The sequence below is a fragment of the Stegostoma tigrinum genome, chromosome 11, assembly GCF_030684315.1.
Source record: "Stegostoma tigrinum isolate sSteTig4 chromosome 11, sSteTig4.hap1, whole genome shotgun sequence".
NCBI classification, from domain to species: domain Eukaryota; kingdom Metazoa; phylum Chordata; class Chondrichthyes; order Orectolobiformes; family Stegostomatidae; genus Stegostoma; species Stegostoma tigrinum.
In genome coordinates, this window is record NC_081364.1 from 5,878,018 (window position 1) to 5,895,937 (window position 17,920).

The following is a 17,920-nucleotide window of genomic DNA, read 5'->3' on the forward strand; positions in this document are numbered from 1 at the left end:
CTGTAATATGGCCATGGGATCAGAAGACCGTAAGATGTAGTAGAAGTAGGCCATTCAGCCCATTGAGTCTGTTCTGCTCTTTGAGATTATAGCTGAATTGATAATCCTCAACTCCACCTTCATTATCCACATACCCCTTGATTCACATACTGGGTAAAAATCTGTCTATTGTAGCCTTGAATAGACTAAATGCCCAGCCTCTGTAAAAAGAAATTCCACTGATTTTTCATCCCCATCTGAGAGAAGAAGCTCCATATCTTTATATCCGGATCTCTTACACCCAGTTGAGAGGAAATATAGGAACTTGAAGTAATAGCCTAAATGAATGACAAGACTTCCAACAGTGCTTCAGTACTTTGCAAGTGTCAGCTTAGATTTTGGGCTCCAGTATCTGATGCAAGGCAGGACTAATATCAGAGAGATGACGCTAATGCATTGTGTCTATTTGTATAGTGACTGTCTCAGACTGCAGATGTCCCCAAAGAGTTTCAAGTGCTGTAAAGAGCGTTTAAAGTATATTTTTAAAAAGAAACCCAAAGAACTGCAGATGCTGGAAATCGGAAACAAAAATCTAGATTGCTGGAACAACTCAGCAGGTCTGGCAGCATCTATGGAGAGATAAAGAGGTAACGTTTCAGGTCAGATCATCCTTCTGAAGAAGAATCACTGCACCCGAAATGGTAACTGCCTTATCTCTCTCTCTCCACAGATACTGCCAGACCAGCTGTGTTTTCTCAGCAATTTCTCTCCCTTGTTTCTGAAGTATCTTCCGTATTGCTGAGCAGGTTGTTATGTACACCAATGAGATTAAACGTGCTGGATAAGAAATATCTGTTGAACGGGATGCCGGCAGGTATCGTCTGCTCTCTGGTTTCGTGTGTGATGTCGGCCTTCTGTAGTAGTTGCCTCACTACTCACTCCCAGAAGTTCCCCACTCCTCTTCTCAGCCAGGTGTTGTGGCTCAGAGGCACTTCATGTTAGGTTGTCAGGGCGTGGATCTGGCATCTTGTGAGGTCACAAATCCAACCAGTGCTGTAACTTTTGAGGCTTTTTAACTTTGGTGCCTTTTCCACAGTTGAGTAATCAAATTTTATTTTAATATTGTCAATGCAATGTGTCAGCCAGGAATGCAGGATGAGGTGTTGAGGAGGACAGTCTCCTTTGGCTTTTCTGATTGGCATCTTCCTATGTTTCCCCCTTTTCTAGGGAACCCTGGAGATCTTGTATCCTGATGAACACCTGTCCCCTGAGGACTTCAATGTTTATGGACATGGGGGTCGCCATTTCTGGCTTGCCAGTTCTTGTTTCTTCTTTCTGGTAAGCAACATTTAAAGCACCCTGTATTTAATATTTGCTTCAAGGTATGTGTTTGCATAAATAGTTTCCAGGTGATGATTCATCACTCGTCCCATTAATTCCAACACTCCTCTTTGTCAATGTGTTTATTGGGCTACAATCAACAAATCTACAGAATTGGACCCCATATATAAATCTATTCAGATCAAAACCGGAAATGATGCTACTCACCAATAATGGACCGGACAGTATAAATTCCAAGCGGAATAGAATAGCATCGCTCCATCCCTAGCGTGGTGATGAAATGTCTGAATAAAAACAACAAGCCTATTTGGCGAGCAAGTCAACTAGCTCTTCCTGCTACCTTTTGTAGGCTTCTACTAACACCCCATTGTGTGCCAGATAACAGCTGGGTAGTAGCAAACTTCGCTCTTAACTCATCCTCTTCGGAAACAGCACATCTGTCACTTAACTAATACTTCCCAGATTCCAGCCTTTGACCCACTCTCGTATGACATTGCCCAAAATAATCAGTTCTGCACAGAAACTCACACTTATATATATATATATATATATATATATATATACACTTGTTAAAATATAATATTTATGTAAAAAATATTGCGTGCAATTAAAGCAAATACACAACAAAAGTAAACATTCTACAAATGTTGCGAAGACACCATTTTATTTTACATTGTTTTGCTTCCATTCCTTTCTATTACCCTCTCTCCAGTCATTGTAAGAGAAGTTTAGAAGCAATTTACTGAAATGGTTCCAGGGATAAGAAACTTGGGATAGATTGGAGAAATTGTTACTGTTCTTCATAGAATCCTTGGTGTGGAAGCAGAACATTCAGCCCAGTGACTCCACACCAACCTTTGAAGAGCATTCCTCTCAGGCAATCTGCCAATGCCACACCCTTTCCCTATCCCTGAATTTTCCATGGCCAACCCACCTAACCTACACAGCCCTGGACACTATGGATAATTTGGCATGGCATGGCAAGTCTGCCTAACTTGCATATCTTTGGAAATCAGAGCACCCGGAGGGAACCCTCACAGACATTGGGAGAATGTGTCTGTCTCTGTCTGTCTCTCTGTGAACAGCCACCTGAGGGTGAAAGTGAACCCAGGACTCTGGCACTGAAGGGCAACAATGCTATCTACTGAGCCACTGTGCCCCCTACACCCCCCCCCCCCCCCCAAACCTTCTTGGAGCGAATAAATCTGAGAGGAAACTTGATTTGAGGTTTTCAAATTCGTAAGCAAGCTGGACAGAGTAATGAGAACAAGAATGACTGGACATTGATTTCAAAGTCATCTGGGGGGGAAATTAAAGCAAGGGAGCAGTGAGGAAAACCTTTTCTGTGAGTTGTATGGGTGTGGAATGCACTGTGCGGTAATGCATGGGGCTAGGTTCAATTTGAGGCATTCAAGGGGTCATCAAATTATTTGGATAGAAGTGGTATGCAAGGGTGTGGGGAGAAAGCAGGAGTTTGACGTTTGTTAATGATGCACATTTAACAAACTGCAGGAATGATGAACTGAGTGTCACAGCAATCCTGTGATATCATATTTTCTAATACATAACTGCCATTACATTCATTTCATTTTCTAAATAATGTCAGTCTACCATTTAACCTGTTTTAACATTGTTTTAAAATGTCATTAGCCCAGATCATCCAATAGTAAGATAGTCCTTGCAGTAACCTAGACAGGAGTTTCACATTGGGACCATGTGGAAGATCTGATGCAGCTAACCCCTTGGAATGATGGGAATTACCTGGTATCTGGAACCCTCCAAAAATGTCCCCGACTCTGAGTTAGACCAACATACTTTTAGATTGTTCTGGCTTTCTTAGTTGACTGTTACCAGGAGATGTTGGAGGACAGAAAACCTACATCAATGCCTGTGTAACTTAAATTTCAGCCCCCTTCTGATCTTGCAGGCCCGACTGTCACCTTCCACCAATTCCATCCTATCTACCTGCCACCTACTTCACCACCTCGCTAACATGATATGTACTGAAATTTAATTGCACATGCCTTCCAGTGTTAATCCTTGTGGTTTTTTGCTGCTGTCTTTTGAGGTGTCAGTTGGTCCTCTGATGCTGTGTGTGTGTGTTTGTGGGGGGGGCAGGGGGTGTGCATGGTGTTGCGGGGTAGGTGGAGGTGCTGATTGCAACTCTGTCAAGGTCTGGACAGCAGTTTGTGATGGCAGCATTCTTATTGCAGTCCGATTCCAAGGCCTGGCTGCTAAAATCACAGAAAGGTGAGTGGACAGATCTGCTCTGACAGACTCGGAAGTTCTGAACCATTGTTTATTCACAACTAAAATACACCACCCAGTGGTGCATTCTGTGCAATGCATTAATCAAAAAAGCTTCAATTTTCCAGGGATAATGGGAACTGCAGATGCTGGAGAATCCAAGACAACAAAGTGTGGAGGTGGATGAACACAGCAGGCCCAGCAGCATCTCAGGAGCACAAAAGCTTTTGTGCTCCTGAGATGCTGCTTGGCCTGCTGTGTTCATCCAGCTCCACACTGTTGTCTTCAATTTTCCATTTGTAGCTCCCTAACAGACACTAGCTATCATATATATTTTTATGTTTTATACCCATTTCCTTTTCTGTCATCACAGAGAACCTCCACAGAAGATTGACTAGGAGTTTAGCTTTTTTAAAAATAATTTTCTTTTCACTCTGATATTTGACATGTAGCTACTTATCCAGGTTGATTTATTATCATGTTATCCGAAATACAGTGAAAAGCTTTGTTTGAGCAGTACAGGCTGATCATAGTAAGGAAAGGATGTAAGGATAAAGACTTAGACAGACGCATACAGGTTACATCGCATAAGGTTTGCACTAGATGAGATCAACGTTAGCAAGATCAGCATTTATTTGAGGCTAGAGAGTCTATTCATCAGTCTAATAAGTCAGGAAGGAACTGTTCCTGAACCACCTCCGCGTGTGTTCAAGCTTCTGTATCTTCCTGATGTAAGAGGTTGTAGGAGATCATTACTGGGGTGTGATGGTGTTTGCAGCCTTTCCATGGCAGCAAGCTGTATAAACGAAGTCTGTGGATGGAAGGTTGGCTTCTCTGATCGTCTGGGTTGTGCACACCCCCTTCAGAGATGAGACAAGTTTAAGGTAGTTGGAAGAAGGTCCATGGGATTTGGCTTTTTTTAAAGGCAGTGCTGACTCTGCACCCTGAATGTAGGCATTCCTGCTCCTTTCCTCTTTCCTTTAGCCTTGTAAATTTGTTTTTATTTTCTCTTTGATCTAGTTTTTGAAGCCTGAATGGGGATGTACCCCACCACCCTATCAAGCAGTGCATTCCAGATCCTAACTATCACTGCATGACAAAATTCTGCAAAACCTTTTTCCTCCTCTCCACACTAACAAACAGTGCAGTCCTTTAAGAAGGTGTCATCTGTTCTCGATCCTTCTGTCAACAGATGAGCTGCTGTCTGTGTCCCGTGTCTGTATCCTTAGTGATTCTAAAAGACCCTGACAGAAGTCATACAACATCATGTTTATTTAAAATGAACAAGCTTTCGCAGTGCTGCTCCTTCATCAGGTGAAGGGAGTTCTGACTTTGTTCACCCCAGTCCAACACCGGCTTCTCCACATCATGGCTATCTCAGAAGACCCTGACTCCTTATCACTTTAAACCAGTGTAAAGATGAGAAGTTTCTTGTGTTTTTATTTTTCAGTGCAAGGAGTGGTCACCTGGAAAGATTAGTGAACCCCGTGCTTCCTTTCAAATGGAGAAGGGTATGATTTAATAGGAGTGTCCAACTTGTTAATGTTTTGATTGAGTATATAGGGAGAAAGTGCTTTCACTGGCAGATGGGTCAGTAACCAGAGGAACAGATTTAATGTAGATTGCAAAAACAACCAGAGGAGATTTTCTTGTGGTTTTTTTTAAACTCGGCAAGTTATAAACTGGAATGTTCTGCCTGGAAGGGTAATGGAAGCAGATTCTGTAATAACTTTCAAAATAGATTCTATTTTTTTTGTGAAAAATGCTCCACTTTATCCATGTGTCTTGCAGACTCCCATGGTACACATGGACCCTGCTTGGACGCTGTTTGAGTAGGTCCCAGTAGACCCTATTTGAATTTCATGAGCATCTGTGCAATCGTAATCCACCTTCCACCTTCCCAACCCTCAAGCACTTTGTGTCCAGGAATGTTAAAAAGAATAAATTAGACTCAAGAAATATTTTGGCAAACAGTTTGTAATTTGCATAAGTTGTGCAAAATTGATGGGCATCTCAATTTTTTCCTTTTTTTTTAAACTATCAGTTCAACTCCTGCCACTGCACAGCAATGAAAAGCCTGTTCATGTCATTGCGAGCCTTAAATCGGGGGTTGATGCTCACTTCCTCCATAGGCACGTACCACGAGCAGTGGTACATCATGGAACACTCACCATACTTGCATTTGGCACTCTGGCCACTGCCACATGCTACTCCTTGCTCTTTTCAGCACTCTATGCTCTTGCTCTCGCTAGTCACTGGCCTGCTTGGAGAATGGAGCAGGGCATTCAGCTGGAGTAAGGCAGGAAGGGGTCAGGAGAGGACATGGAGCTGAATGAATATTGTGGTTCTAGTATTTTAATTGAATTGATTTTTAAAAAGCTTTTGAAAATAAGCACTTTGAATTTCTCACATCTCTTTGACAAACCATTACCTGTGGTGTCACTTGCAGTCATTTTTACAAGCAATACACCTGTATGGGTGGTCACTGTGCCCCCACAGTCTTCGCATGGCCTTTTAGTGTATTTTTCTTTAGGTAATGGGTGTTGAGATGGCCTTGACAGCAATGTTTTTGGGAAGATGGTGAACTGTGTTGAATTGCTGAAGTCTGTGTGGTGTAGGGACTCCAAAGTTAGGGAAGGAACTCCAGAATTTTATAACCGTAGAATCCCCACAGTGTGGAAGTAGGCCATTCGGCCCATCCAGTCCACATTGACCCTCCAAAGAGCATCTCACCCATACCCTATCCCTGTAACCCTGCATTCCCATGGCCAATCTACCTAACCTACACATCCATGGACACTGGGCAATTTAGCATGGCCAGTCAACTTAACCGGCTAATATTTGGACTGTGGACCTGAGCACCCAGAGAAAACCCACACAGATGTGGGGAGAGTGTGCAAACTTCACACAGACAATGGCCTGAGGGTGGAATTGAATCCATATCCCTGGCACTGAGAGGCAGCAGTGTTAACCACTGAGCACTGCAGGTCAATCAATCCTTTTTTTAATATAAACTTAGGGGTTTTGAAATACATGGTGATATAATGACTGTTGCAACTTATCGTGCAGAAATCCAAAACTCACTGTTTTGTTGGCAAGTTGCTCCATCGTATTCGAGCCTGCTCTGCAAATGTCACCATTCCGCATGAGCAGCTCCTCAATGCCTTTCATTCACTGCAGTTCAAGAACTTTGTGCAGTGTCGAAAAGCAAGGGCAAGTAGAATTTGAGATAATGGGAACTGCAGATGCTGGAGATTCCAAGATAATAAAATGTAAGGCTGGACGAACACAGCAGGCCAAGCAGCATCTCAGGAGCACAAAAGCTGACGTTTCGGGCCTAGACTCTTCTTCATCTGATGAAGGGTCTAGGCCCGAAACGTCAGCTTTTGTGCTCCTGAGATGCTGCTTGGCCTGCTGTGTTCGTCCAGCCTCACATTTTATTATCTAGCAAGTAGAATTTGACAGGCCTGCTCAACTCACTCCATTCAAATGTGATGCATTCACAGGTATCATTGAGCACCTTGCACCATCTCAAAAAGCAAATTTAGGACAAAAGCACTCAATTCCTTTAAGACAAGGGAGCAATGGTCCAGATGCCATATTGTTTCTGTTTTGTCTTCAGTGTTTCTGGGTCACAGTTCTGGAACTCCCCTTCCTAATGGTACTGAGGGTGTATATGCATCCTGTGGACTGTGGCAGCTCAAGCAAGTGGCTCACCACCACCTTCTCAAGGCCGTCTGGGGATGTGCAATAAATGTTGGCCCAGGCTGTGATGCTCACATCCTGAGAATTGTCTTTGTAGTTTTAATGGACTTCATTAAATCAATACCGACTGCATGATTAGGTTTACTGCCTGGAGCCTGATGCTACATTCAAGATCGTGTTTGAAATCTGTACACTTAAAGATTTGTGTCTTTCACTTTTGTTGTTTTATGTTCTTACACACGGAATCCAGCTGTGATCTTGGTAGTGTTTCATACAAGTGGCTAGATGATTGGATAGTGTTTTCTGATGGCATAATCTAACTTGTATCCTCTTTCTCACCCTGAATTGATCCAGCGTGGTCATCTGTTTAAGACTGTAGTGTAGATTTACGAAGGGCAATAGATTTCCCCTATCTCCTACTTTATTGCCTCCATCTTTCACTGGGTCCTCTTTGCCCATCAGCACCCCTCCATGTACATAGAGATGCGCGCACACAAATATACTTTGGTGCTTGGCCCTGCATTGCCCAAGTTCTAGAATTTGCAGGTTTTTCATTCCCATATCCTTATCTGGCCTTGTGCCCTCTCCATCTCTGTCACCTTCTTCAGCTTGGAAACAGCAGTTTGGATTGCAAATCTGGCAACCAGACTTCAATTAATTCTGAAGTTGGCTGTTGCTGAGCTCCCTGCACCTGTAGCTGGGAGATTTGTTGTGAGTGTTGATGGATTGGAAGTGACTTGAGTCTGTTGCTCATCTGCTGCCCTCTGGCTGCTAATCTGCCATTCATGGCTGCTTCTTCCTTGTGAAAGGATGTCGGCTACAGTGCAGAGCATGGCAGAGGTGGAAAGTAGGTTGAGGAAGACTGAAATGAAGTCATGTTGCCCATATTCCCAGTTCCCACTGAGCCTTGTTTGCCTGTCACTCCTCTGCTTGCTGACCTGTGTTTGGTTTCAGTGTAGTACTGTATCAAATTTACAAATCTCATACCAGCATTCAAATCTTCCATGATATTTTGCCTCCACTATGCACCCATCTCTGTAACCTCTTCCAGCCCTACAACCTTTCAAAATCAAAATCGTCACTCCGGTTTTGTCCTCATGAGCACCTTGAATTTTAATTTCTTTTATTCACTCACGGGATTTGGGCATCTCTGGTCTGGCCAGCATTTACTGCCCATCCCTAAATTTCCCAGAGGGCAGTTCAGAATCAACCACATTGCGATGGTTGTGGAGTTACATGTAAACCAGACCAGGTAAAGATGACAGAATTTCCTCCCCTAAAGAACATTAGTGAACAGATGAGTTTTTTGGACAATCAACAATGGATTAATGGTCATTGTAATACTCTTAATTCCAAATGCTTCACTTTTATTGAATGCAAATTCCACCATCTGTCATGGTGGGATTTGAATCCGGTTCCCCAGAATATTAGCTGAGTTTCTAGCTTAATAGTCCAGCAATAATACCACTAGGCCACTGCCATATTCAGTCACCTCAGCTCAGCTCTGGAATTCCATCAGTAAGCATTTCTATCTGTCTCTGGCCCTTTTTAAGCTGCACCTTACTGCTGGTCAAACTTTTGATCATCTGTCTGTGATCTCCTTTTCAGACGCTGTTGATCATATTTTGTTGATTTGTAAATGGGCTTCATAAGAATGCAGTATTGAAGGGGAGATTTAATCTCGGTTGAATTGTCCTTTACAAGTGAGCCCATATGGCAGAAGTTGCGTGATATGACACTAACAAACTCTGTCCTGAAATTCTGCCTGACTTTGTTTCATTATTTGTTCAAGGAACGCGACAATTGCCTGGTGAGGCCAGTACTTGTTTTTGCTCATCCCTAATTGCCCCTGAGCCTTTAACCACCACTTAATGGTTTTCTTGGTGCAGTTTGATCCAAATGAGTGAGTGATTGCCAGGTCATTTCAAAGGGCAGTTAAGAGTCATTACATTGCTATGTGTCTGGAGTCACATGCAGGCCAGATCAGACAAGGATGGCAGGTTTCCCTCCCTCAAAGACATTAGTGAACCAGAAGGGTTTGTATCTTGTTAAATTACAATCTAGTGATTTTGATGGCCCCTATTTACTGAGAATAGCATTTATTTTTTTCAGATTTGCTGCGTGATGGGATTTACTGACAGAACTGTGGATGCCGTGGATCAGGAACTAAAACAAAGTTGCTGGAAAAGCTCAGCAGGTCTGGCAGCATCTGTGAAGGTTGAAAATAATTAACGTTTCGGGTCCTATGCCCCTTCCTCAGAACTGATGGTAGCTGGGAAAACGTCAGTTTATATGCAGAAAGAAGGGAGGGGGAATGGGATAGGGAGTAAATGATAGGATACAGCCTAAAGAGAGAAGAGCAGTTGAATAGACGAAGAGTTGATAACGATGGAGACTGGTTGTGACTTAGGAGTCACTTTTTAATCACTAATAGACCCCATTAATAACTATGCACCCTCCTGGTCTGATTGTTATCAACTCCTTATCTATCCAATTGATCTTCTGTCTTAGGCACTATCCTATTGTTTATCTCCTCTCCCTTTTTTTCTGCATATAAACTGTGATGTTTTTCCAGCTACCATCCATTCTGAGAAAGGACCCAAAATATCACTCTTTTTTTCTTTCACAGATGCTGCCAGATCATGCTGAGCTTTTCCAGCATATTTGTTTTTGTGCATGATGGGACTTATTGGGAGTTGGGGATGGCAGCGGTGACATTGCAGTGGCATTACAAGTAGTAATCCTGAGGTTCTAATGAACTGGGGACCAGCAGTAGAGTGAATTAAAACTCTTGACTGCTCACATCAATGATGGTGACCGGTGATTAATGAAACTATCATTGTTGTTTAAAAATCCATCTGGCTCACTAATGCCCTTTTGTAGGGAAGAAAATCTGTTATCCTTACCTGGACTGGCCTACATGTGACATCAAACCCATGTTAATTGGTTGACTCTTGACTACCCTCTGAAAGCAAAGCTAAGCAAACCACTCAGTTTCAAGCGCATGGACAACAGACGCTGATCTTGCCGATGACACCTACAGCTTGTAGATATTATTTTTAAAAAATTTTCTATCTCTACAGCACTGGTCCAGTCCTCCCGGAATGTTTGACGTTACTACTGTGCTACCATCTCCCTAATATTTAACAACAATGCTCCGTTGATGGCTGAAGGATCAAAATGGGAAGGGAGGAACCATCAGTTGAACTGTTTGTTCACGTATCTGTTTGTTACCTCACCTATTTGGTGTCATTGCATGTGTATGTTGGGTGATGCCCTCACGGTTGAACACCCCAACATTCAATGCTGAAATTGATGCATTACCAATTACCAAACATACAAGGAAGTCCCTATATAGTTCCCAAGGAGAGAAAATCGAGGTGGTTTTGGTGTGAAATTGTAATCACTTACTGTATCCAGTGTACTACTGCAGTGGTTGAGGTTAATGTCTATATTTTGCAGTATTGTTTAAAAGCCTTCTCATGATGTTCTGTCTTTTCTGCAGGTTTACTCAATGATTGTCGTTCTCCCCAAAACTCCTTTGCGGGAACGAATATCTCTGCCATGTGAGTCATTTCGTGCTCTTTTCTGTTTCACCACCTGGTATCTCTGGTTATTTAAGGTGTGTCACTCCTCCAATTTGTACTCTCAGCACCTCCCTTGAAGGTGGGAGCTCTGCTGATGGGTCCAGTAAAACCCTTGCCAAACACCGCTTTGAATCCTGTTTTACCTCCTGGGCGCCTGTGACCTCAGTTGATTATACAGCTGTTTTATGGTGCAGAGTGATACCATCAGTGCAGCTGACGTCCCAGTGAAGGCCCTGCCGCTTTGACCTTGTCGCTCATCTGAGGCCCTCAATTATGGCCCTTGAGATAAACTCTTCACTAAGCGTCTCTCCGTATTGAGAGAGCAGTTTGATTCTCTGAGCTCAACCATCTAAGTCAGGACTGGTCTCGGAGACTTTGTCTGTTCTACATTCTCCTGTACACCATTCTGCCTAAATGGCCGATTGGATTAAAATTAGGATATTGCCACCCCTGCTTTGCTTGCATGGGGCTAATTCCAGGACAGTGCAAAGAGTTGGGGGGTGGGGATTTGAAGAGGAAGAGGCCCTGGAGTCTCCTTTTTTTTCTCCCGCTTTTGCCTTTAGGGTAGCACGGTGGCTCAGTGGCTGGTACTGCTGCCTCACAGGGACCCAGGTTCGATCCCAGTCTTGGGTGACTGTGCAAACTCCTCACAGACATTCTCTCCATGTCTGCATGGGTTTCCACCAGCAGCTCTGGTTTCTTTCCACAGTCCAAAAATGTGCAGGCTAGGTGGATTGGCCATGCTAAATTGCCCATCGTGTCCAGAGATGAGCAGGCTAGATGGATTAGCCATGGGAAATGTGGGTTTATGGGGATGGGATGCTCTTCAGAGGGTCAGTGCAGACTCGATGGGCCAAATGGCCACTTCGCACACATTAAGGATTCAATGATTTTGTTTCAGAGATAGTAGGAACTGCAGATGCTGGAGAATCTGAGGTAACAGGGTGCAGAGCTGGACGAACACAGCAGGCCAAGCAGCATCATAGGAGCAGCAGAGCTGACGTTTCAGGCCGCGACACTCCTTCAGAAAGAGTGTTGGCCCAAAACGTCAGCTCTGCTGCTTGGCCTGCTGTGTTCATCCAGCTCTGCACCCTGTTATCTCTATCTTTAATGATTTTGTGCCTGGAATTAAGATTTTCGTTGGTCCATACCTTCCATGGGTTCAAGTATTCTCTGCATCAAATACTTTCATAGTGAAGTTCCTGTTATAATGCAGGGGAATGCAGCAGCCACTCTGTGTACAGTAAGATCCCACCAAAGGGCAGTTTGACCCAATAACTATAGGCCAGGCAGTTCACTTTCCAGTGGAAGGAAGCTTTTAAAGATGTTATTGCGGGAGTAGTCACTTGAACAAGTGTGGATTAATAGGGAGGAAACATCAGTGGCGTTTTGAAGGTCAAACTGACATTTAAGTATTATCCAGATTTTATTTTTGAAGAGGTAACAAATGAATGAGGCTAATGTGGTTGACTTGCTCTATATAGACTTCCAAAAGGCTTTGGAAAAGGTCCATATAATAGACTTGCCAACAATGTTGATGCCTGTGGTTTTTTTAAAAAAAGGCATAGCTGTATGGATAAGAAATTTGCTGTTTAACAGAGTGGTCATGAAAATTATACAGTGGGGGCTAGCCAGGAGTTTGCATTAGAATCACAAATGTTGAAGAATGTTATTGGCCTAGATTTGTGTGTATGAAGCAGTTCTAAATTTTGTGCCATTTGTAAAGTTTTGAAGGATTGTGAAAATGATGGATATCATGATTGACAGGCTGGTCAAAAATAAAGTGAAATTTATTCAGAGAAGTATGAAGCAATGCACTTTGGTTGGAAGACTGTTTAGAAGCTGTATAAAACAAAAGGATATAGCTTGAAGGTGCTGAGAGACCTGTACATAAATAATCGAAGGTGGCAAGATGGGTTCAGAAAGTGGCTAATAAAGTTGACAGGATCCTAGGCTTTATAGAAAGAAGCATTTTGAGTGCAAAATCAATGAAGCTTTTACAATGAGCCTTTAAACTCTGGAATATTGCATCACATTCTATGTACTGTACTTCATGAAGCAATGAAGATTTTATAGAGGGCGCAGAAAGATTGACGTGTGAATCCGTGGATGGGGACCTCCGACATGTGCGTAGATAGATTGGAGAAGTGCTACTGTTCCATGTTTAGCGTTCAATGGCTTTAATTTAGATGCTAACTTATACAAGTTAATGTGACAGTGAACGTACACTTTAAAATATGGCTTTGAGTCTTTGTGAAGTGTGCCAGAGCCACTCCCAAAGTAAAGCAAATGTTTTCATGACCCTGCCCTTGAGAGTACCATTGGGACTCCTGTTACGACAGAACTTTCAAAGTAGGAGTGAACTGACCTGATATAAGTTTCAAAGCAGTACTGACACATTTAGTTGTGTGTGTGTTAGCTGCAGATCAGGCACCAGGTCAGAGTCAGTGTGAGGAGTTACTAACTCGTCCTGCCCTGGAATCTGCAGGCCAGTCTCCTCCATCCAAGGCACTGATGTGAGCAAAAGCCACATTAGATTTGGTACTGGGTAATGAGCCTGGACACGTGTTAGATTTGGAAGTAGGTGAACACTTTGGTGATTGGCGATCACAATTCTGTTATGTTTACTTTAGTGATGGAAAAGGATAGCTGTATACCACTGGGCAAGAGTTATAGCTGGGGGAAAGCCAATTACGATGAGAATAGGCAAATTTAGGGAGCATAGGATGGGGGAAGGAAACTGCAGGGGATGGGCACATTAGAAATGTGGAGCTTATTCAAGGAAAAGCCCCTGTGTGTCCTAGATAAATATGTACCTGTCAGGCAGGGAGGAAGCTGTAGAGTGTGGGAGCCGTGGTTTACGAAGGAGGTGGAATCTCTGGTCAAGAGGAAGAAGAAGGCTTATGTTAGGATGAGATGTGAAGGCTCAGTTAGGGTGCTTGAGGGCTACGATGTAGCCAGGAAAGACCTAAAGAGAGAGCTCAGAGCCAGGAGGAGACATGAGAAGTTGTTGGCGGATAGGATCAGGGTAAACCCTAAGGCTTTCTATAGATATTTAAGGAATAAAAGAATGATGAAAATAAGATTAGGGCCACTCAAGGATAGTAGTGGGAAGTTGTGTGTGGAGTCAGATGAGCTAGAGAAAGCACAAAATGAATATTTTTGAAAAATATTCACTCAAGAAAACGACAATGTTGTCGAGGAGAGTACTGAGATACAGGCTACTGGACTAGGTGGGATTGAGGTTCACAAGGAAGAGGTATTAGAAATCCTTCAGAAGGTGAAGATAGATAAGTCCCCTGGGCCAGATGGGATTTATCCTAGGATCCTCTGGGAAGCCAGGGAGGAGATTGCTGAGCCTTTGGCATTGATCTTTAACTCGTCATTGTCTACAGGAATAGTGCCAGATGACTAGAAGATAGCAAATGTGGTTCCCCTGTTCAAGAAGAGGAATAGAGACAACCCTGGTAATTATAGACCAGTGAGCCTTACCTCAGTAGTTGGTAAAGTGTTGGAAAAGGTTATAAGGGATAGGATTTATAATCATCAAGAAAAGAATAAATTGATTAGGGATAGTCAGCACGGTTTTGTGAAGGGAAGGTCGTGCCTCCCAAACCTTATTGAGTTCTTTTGAGAAGGTGACCAAACAGTTAGATGAGAGTAAACCGGTTGATGTGGTGTATATGGATTTCACCAAGGTGTTCGAAAAGTTTCCCCACAGTAGGCTATTGTACAAAATGTGGAGGAATGGAATTGTGGGAGATACAGCAGTTTGGATCGGAAATTGGTTTGCTGAAAGAAGACAGAGGGTGGTAATTGATGGGAAATGTTCATCCTGGAGACCAGTTACTAGTGGTGTACCGCAAGGGTTGGTGTTGGGTCCACTGCTGTTTGTCATTTTTATAAATGACCTGGATGAGGGCGTAGAAGGATGGGTTAGTAAATTTGCAGACAACACGAAGGTTGGTGGAGTTGTGGATAGTGACGAAGGATGCTGTAGGTTGCAGAAAGACATAGATAAGCTGCAGAGCTGGGCTGAGAGGTGGCAAATGGAGTTTAATGCAGACAAGTGTGAGGTGATGCACTTTAAAGGGGTAATAAGAATGCAAAGTACTGGGCTAATGGTAAGATTCTTAGTAGTTTAGATGAGCAGAGAGATCTCTGTGTCCATGTACACAGATCCTTGAAAGTTGCCACCCAGGTTGACAGGGCTGTTAGGAAGGCATACAGTGTTTTAGCTTTTATTAATAGAGGGATCGAGTTCTGGAACTAAGAGGTTATGGTGAAGCTGTACAAAACTCTGGTGCGGCCGCACTTGGAGTATTGCGTACTGTTCTGGTCACTGCATTTAAAGGAAGGATGTGGAAGCTTTGGAAAGGGTGCAGAGGAGATTTACTAGGATGTTGCCTGGTATGGAGGGAAGGTCTTACGAGGAAAGGCTGAGGGACTTGAGGCTGTTTTCATTCGAGAGAAGAAGGTTGAGAGGTGACTTAATTGAAACATATAAAATAATCAGAGGGTTAGATAGGGTGGATAGGGAGAGCCTTTTTCCTAGGATGGTGATGGCGAGCACGAGGGGGCATAGCTTTAAATTGAGGGGTGAAAGATATAGGACAGATGTCAGAGGTAGTTTCTTTACTCAGAGTAGTAAGGGAATGGAACGCTTTGCCTCCAACGGTAGAAGATTTGCCAACTTTAGGTACATTTTAAGTCGTCATTGGATAAGCATATGGCTGTACTTGGAATAGTGTAGGTTAGATGGGCTTGAGATTGGTCTGACAGGTTAGCACAACATTGAGGGCAGAAGGGCCTGTACTTTTCTGTTATGTTCTATGTTCAAAAGGAAAATGGGAAGAGAAATAGTCAAAAAGGAGACATTACAAAAAATTGTGAAAATTTTAATGTTTATTTTGTAAAACTAATGTAGAAGGGATTTTTTGTTAAATATGTTTTTATCTTACAAGGTTGGGGCAGAGGGGTGGTTACAGGCAGGAAGTCATGTGATGTGACTTGCAAGAATATGTCCAATGTTACTTGGCCACTCCAGGGTCCGGTCAGGTCAGATTCTGAGTAGAGGTGAACACCACGTTTGCACAAATTCAGTGTTCAGTTGAACCTGTTTTCTTTTGCACTTATTTATGAAAGGAACCTGGCTTTTCCTTGACTTGTGTTACTTTCCAAACCTCTACAGCCAAGAAAAGCTTCTACGTCTATGCTGCAACCCTATCAATGTTGAACCTGATCCAAGGGATTGGCAGTGCACTGCTGTGCGCTAATGTTGCAGTGGGATTATGGTAGGTGTGATTAATATTACATCAGGATTGGGTGATGAGAGCTATCAACAATGCCTGTTGCAGCTTGTCTTCCATGTATTTGAGGCTCGATTGAAAAGTCATGAACTGAGGTTCATAGTCTTGGGGCTCAGACAGAAATTAAGAAATTTCTTCTCTTGACCATGCTATGAATCTATTCAGTTCTCTGTAAGGATGTAAGAATAGGAGCAGGAGTAGACCACTTGGCCCTCGAAGCTGCTGCCAATGCCATTTGGTGCGATAGAACATAGAACAGTACAGCGCAGGCCCTTTTGGCCCACAATGTTGTGCTGAACTTATACCCTAAACCTAAGGTCTATCTAACCTCCACCCCTACCTTATACTGTCATCCACATGCCTATCTAATAGCTGCTTAAACGCCCCTCATGAGGCCGACCCCACTACACTCTCTGGCAATGTGTTCCACGCCCCGACCACTCTGAGTAAAGAACATACATCTGACATCTCCCCTATAAGTACCTCTGCTCACTTTAAAACTATGCCCCCTCGCAGTAGCTACCTCCACCCTAGGCTGATCTTCAGCCTTAGCTACCCATATCCCTTTGGACAGGTCCCCTCAATCCCATACCACTTTTTATCCACCTGTATCCCTTAATTCCACGAGATCAAAAATCTATCAATCTCTTTGTCGAAAGTCAACAACAAGGAGACATCTGGATAGACCATTCAAAAGATTCAGAACCCTTTTGAGTGAAGAGATCTTTTCTCGAGTCTGAAATGATCAACCACTTATCCTGATGCTGCGTCATGTGTTCTGGATTCCCCAGCGTTGAGAATCAATGTCTCCATATCTCCCTAATCCAGAGAATCTTGTATGTCTCAATGAGATTGCCTCTTATTCTTCTGAACTCTGGAGCACACTGGTCCAGTTTACTCAGCCTCTCTTCTGCCTCAGACAGCTGTTCATGCTGTGTCATTGAATGTATTCAAAGCTGTATTTGATGGTTTTGGAACACTTGTGGCTTTAAGAATTATAGGTTTGGGGCAGAAAATTGAAGCTGAGGTTACAAACATACAAATTAAGAGCAGGAGTCAATCATTCAGCCCTTGAGCCCTTTCTGCCATTGAATAAGTTCATGGCTCATTTTGTTTGTGGCTTCAACCCCACATTATGAGCAATGAGGCAGGGAAGTTTTGATTCTGTATAAAAATATGTGCCCAGAGCATTCTTCCATAAATCTGTATGGATTAGACACCTCAGGGAACCTGTTACAGGATGATGGTACAGGTGATAAAAGTGGTATGGGATTGAGGGGACCTGTCCAAATTGAATGTAGAAATAGAAAAACACTTGGATTTCGCTGACAATGAGGCAATATTCTGAATTGTTCTTTCCAAATCCAGCATGAAATGTTAAACCACAGAACTGCCAATTCTGCCTCACCAGCTTCCCTCTTAAATTCCTGTCTCTTTACCACAATCTGGAGTGAGTTGTGACTTCTAAATTGCTCTCTGGGCACAAGAGCAATTCCTGTTGAAATTTGCAGTGATTGTGTCTAATGTTAATGGTCACTTCTTCTCGTCCTCTCATAAAGGGGGACATCTTCACATCTATCTAATCTAGCTTTTATACATTTATTTTCAATAGAAATTTGTTCTATGTTTCTTGATGGTTGTAACCTCTCAGTCCTGCTATCATTTTTGTAAGCCTTCTTTGTTGTTTCTCCAGTAGCTTTCTGTAATATAGAGGCCAGAATGATGAAAAGTCCTCCCAGGCATTTCTATTTT

General features: G+C 43.0%; 1 protein-coding gene across 4 annotated transcripts in view; it reads left to right on the top strand.

Moving 5' to 3' along the window:
* Positions 1-17,920, top strand: part of tpra1 (transmembrane protein, adipocyte asscociated 1) — a 104,403-nt gene that overhangs the window by 83,369 nt on the left and 3,114 nt on the right. For all 4 annotated transcript variants that reach the window (XM_059649730.1, XM_048548110.2, XM_048548109.2 and 1 more), the window contains 3 exons: positions 1,207-1,317; positions 10,778-10,838; positions 16,051-16,153. In XM_059649730.1, the coding sequence (XP_059505713.1) occupies positions 1,207-1,317; positions 10,778-10,838; positions 16,051-16,153 (275 nt within the window). The remainder of the gene's footprint in view (positions 1-1,206; positions 1,318-10,777; positions 10,839-16,050; positions 16,154-17,920) is intronic.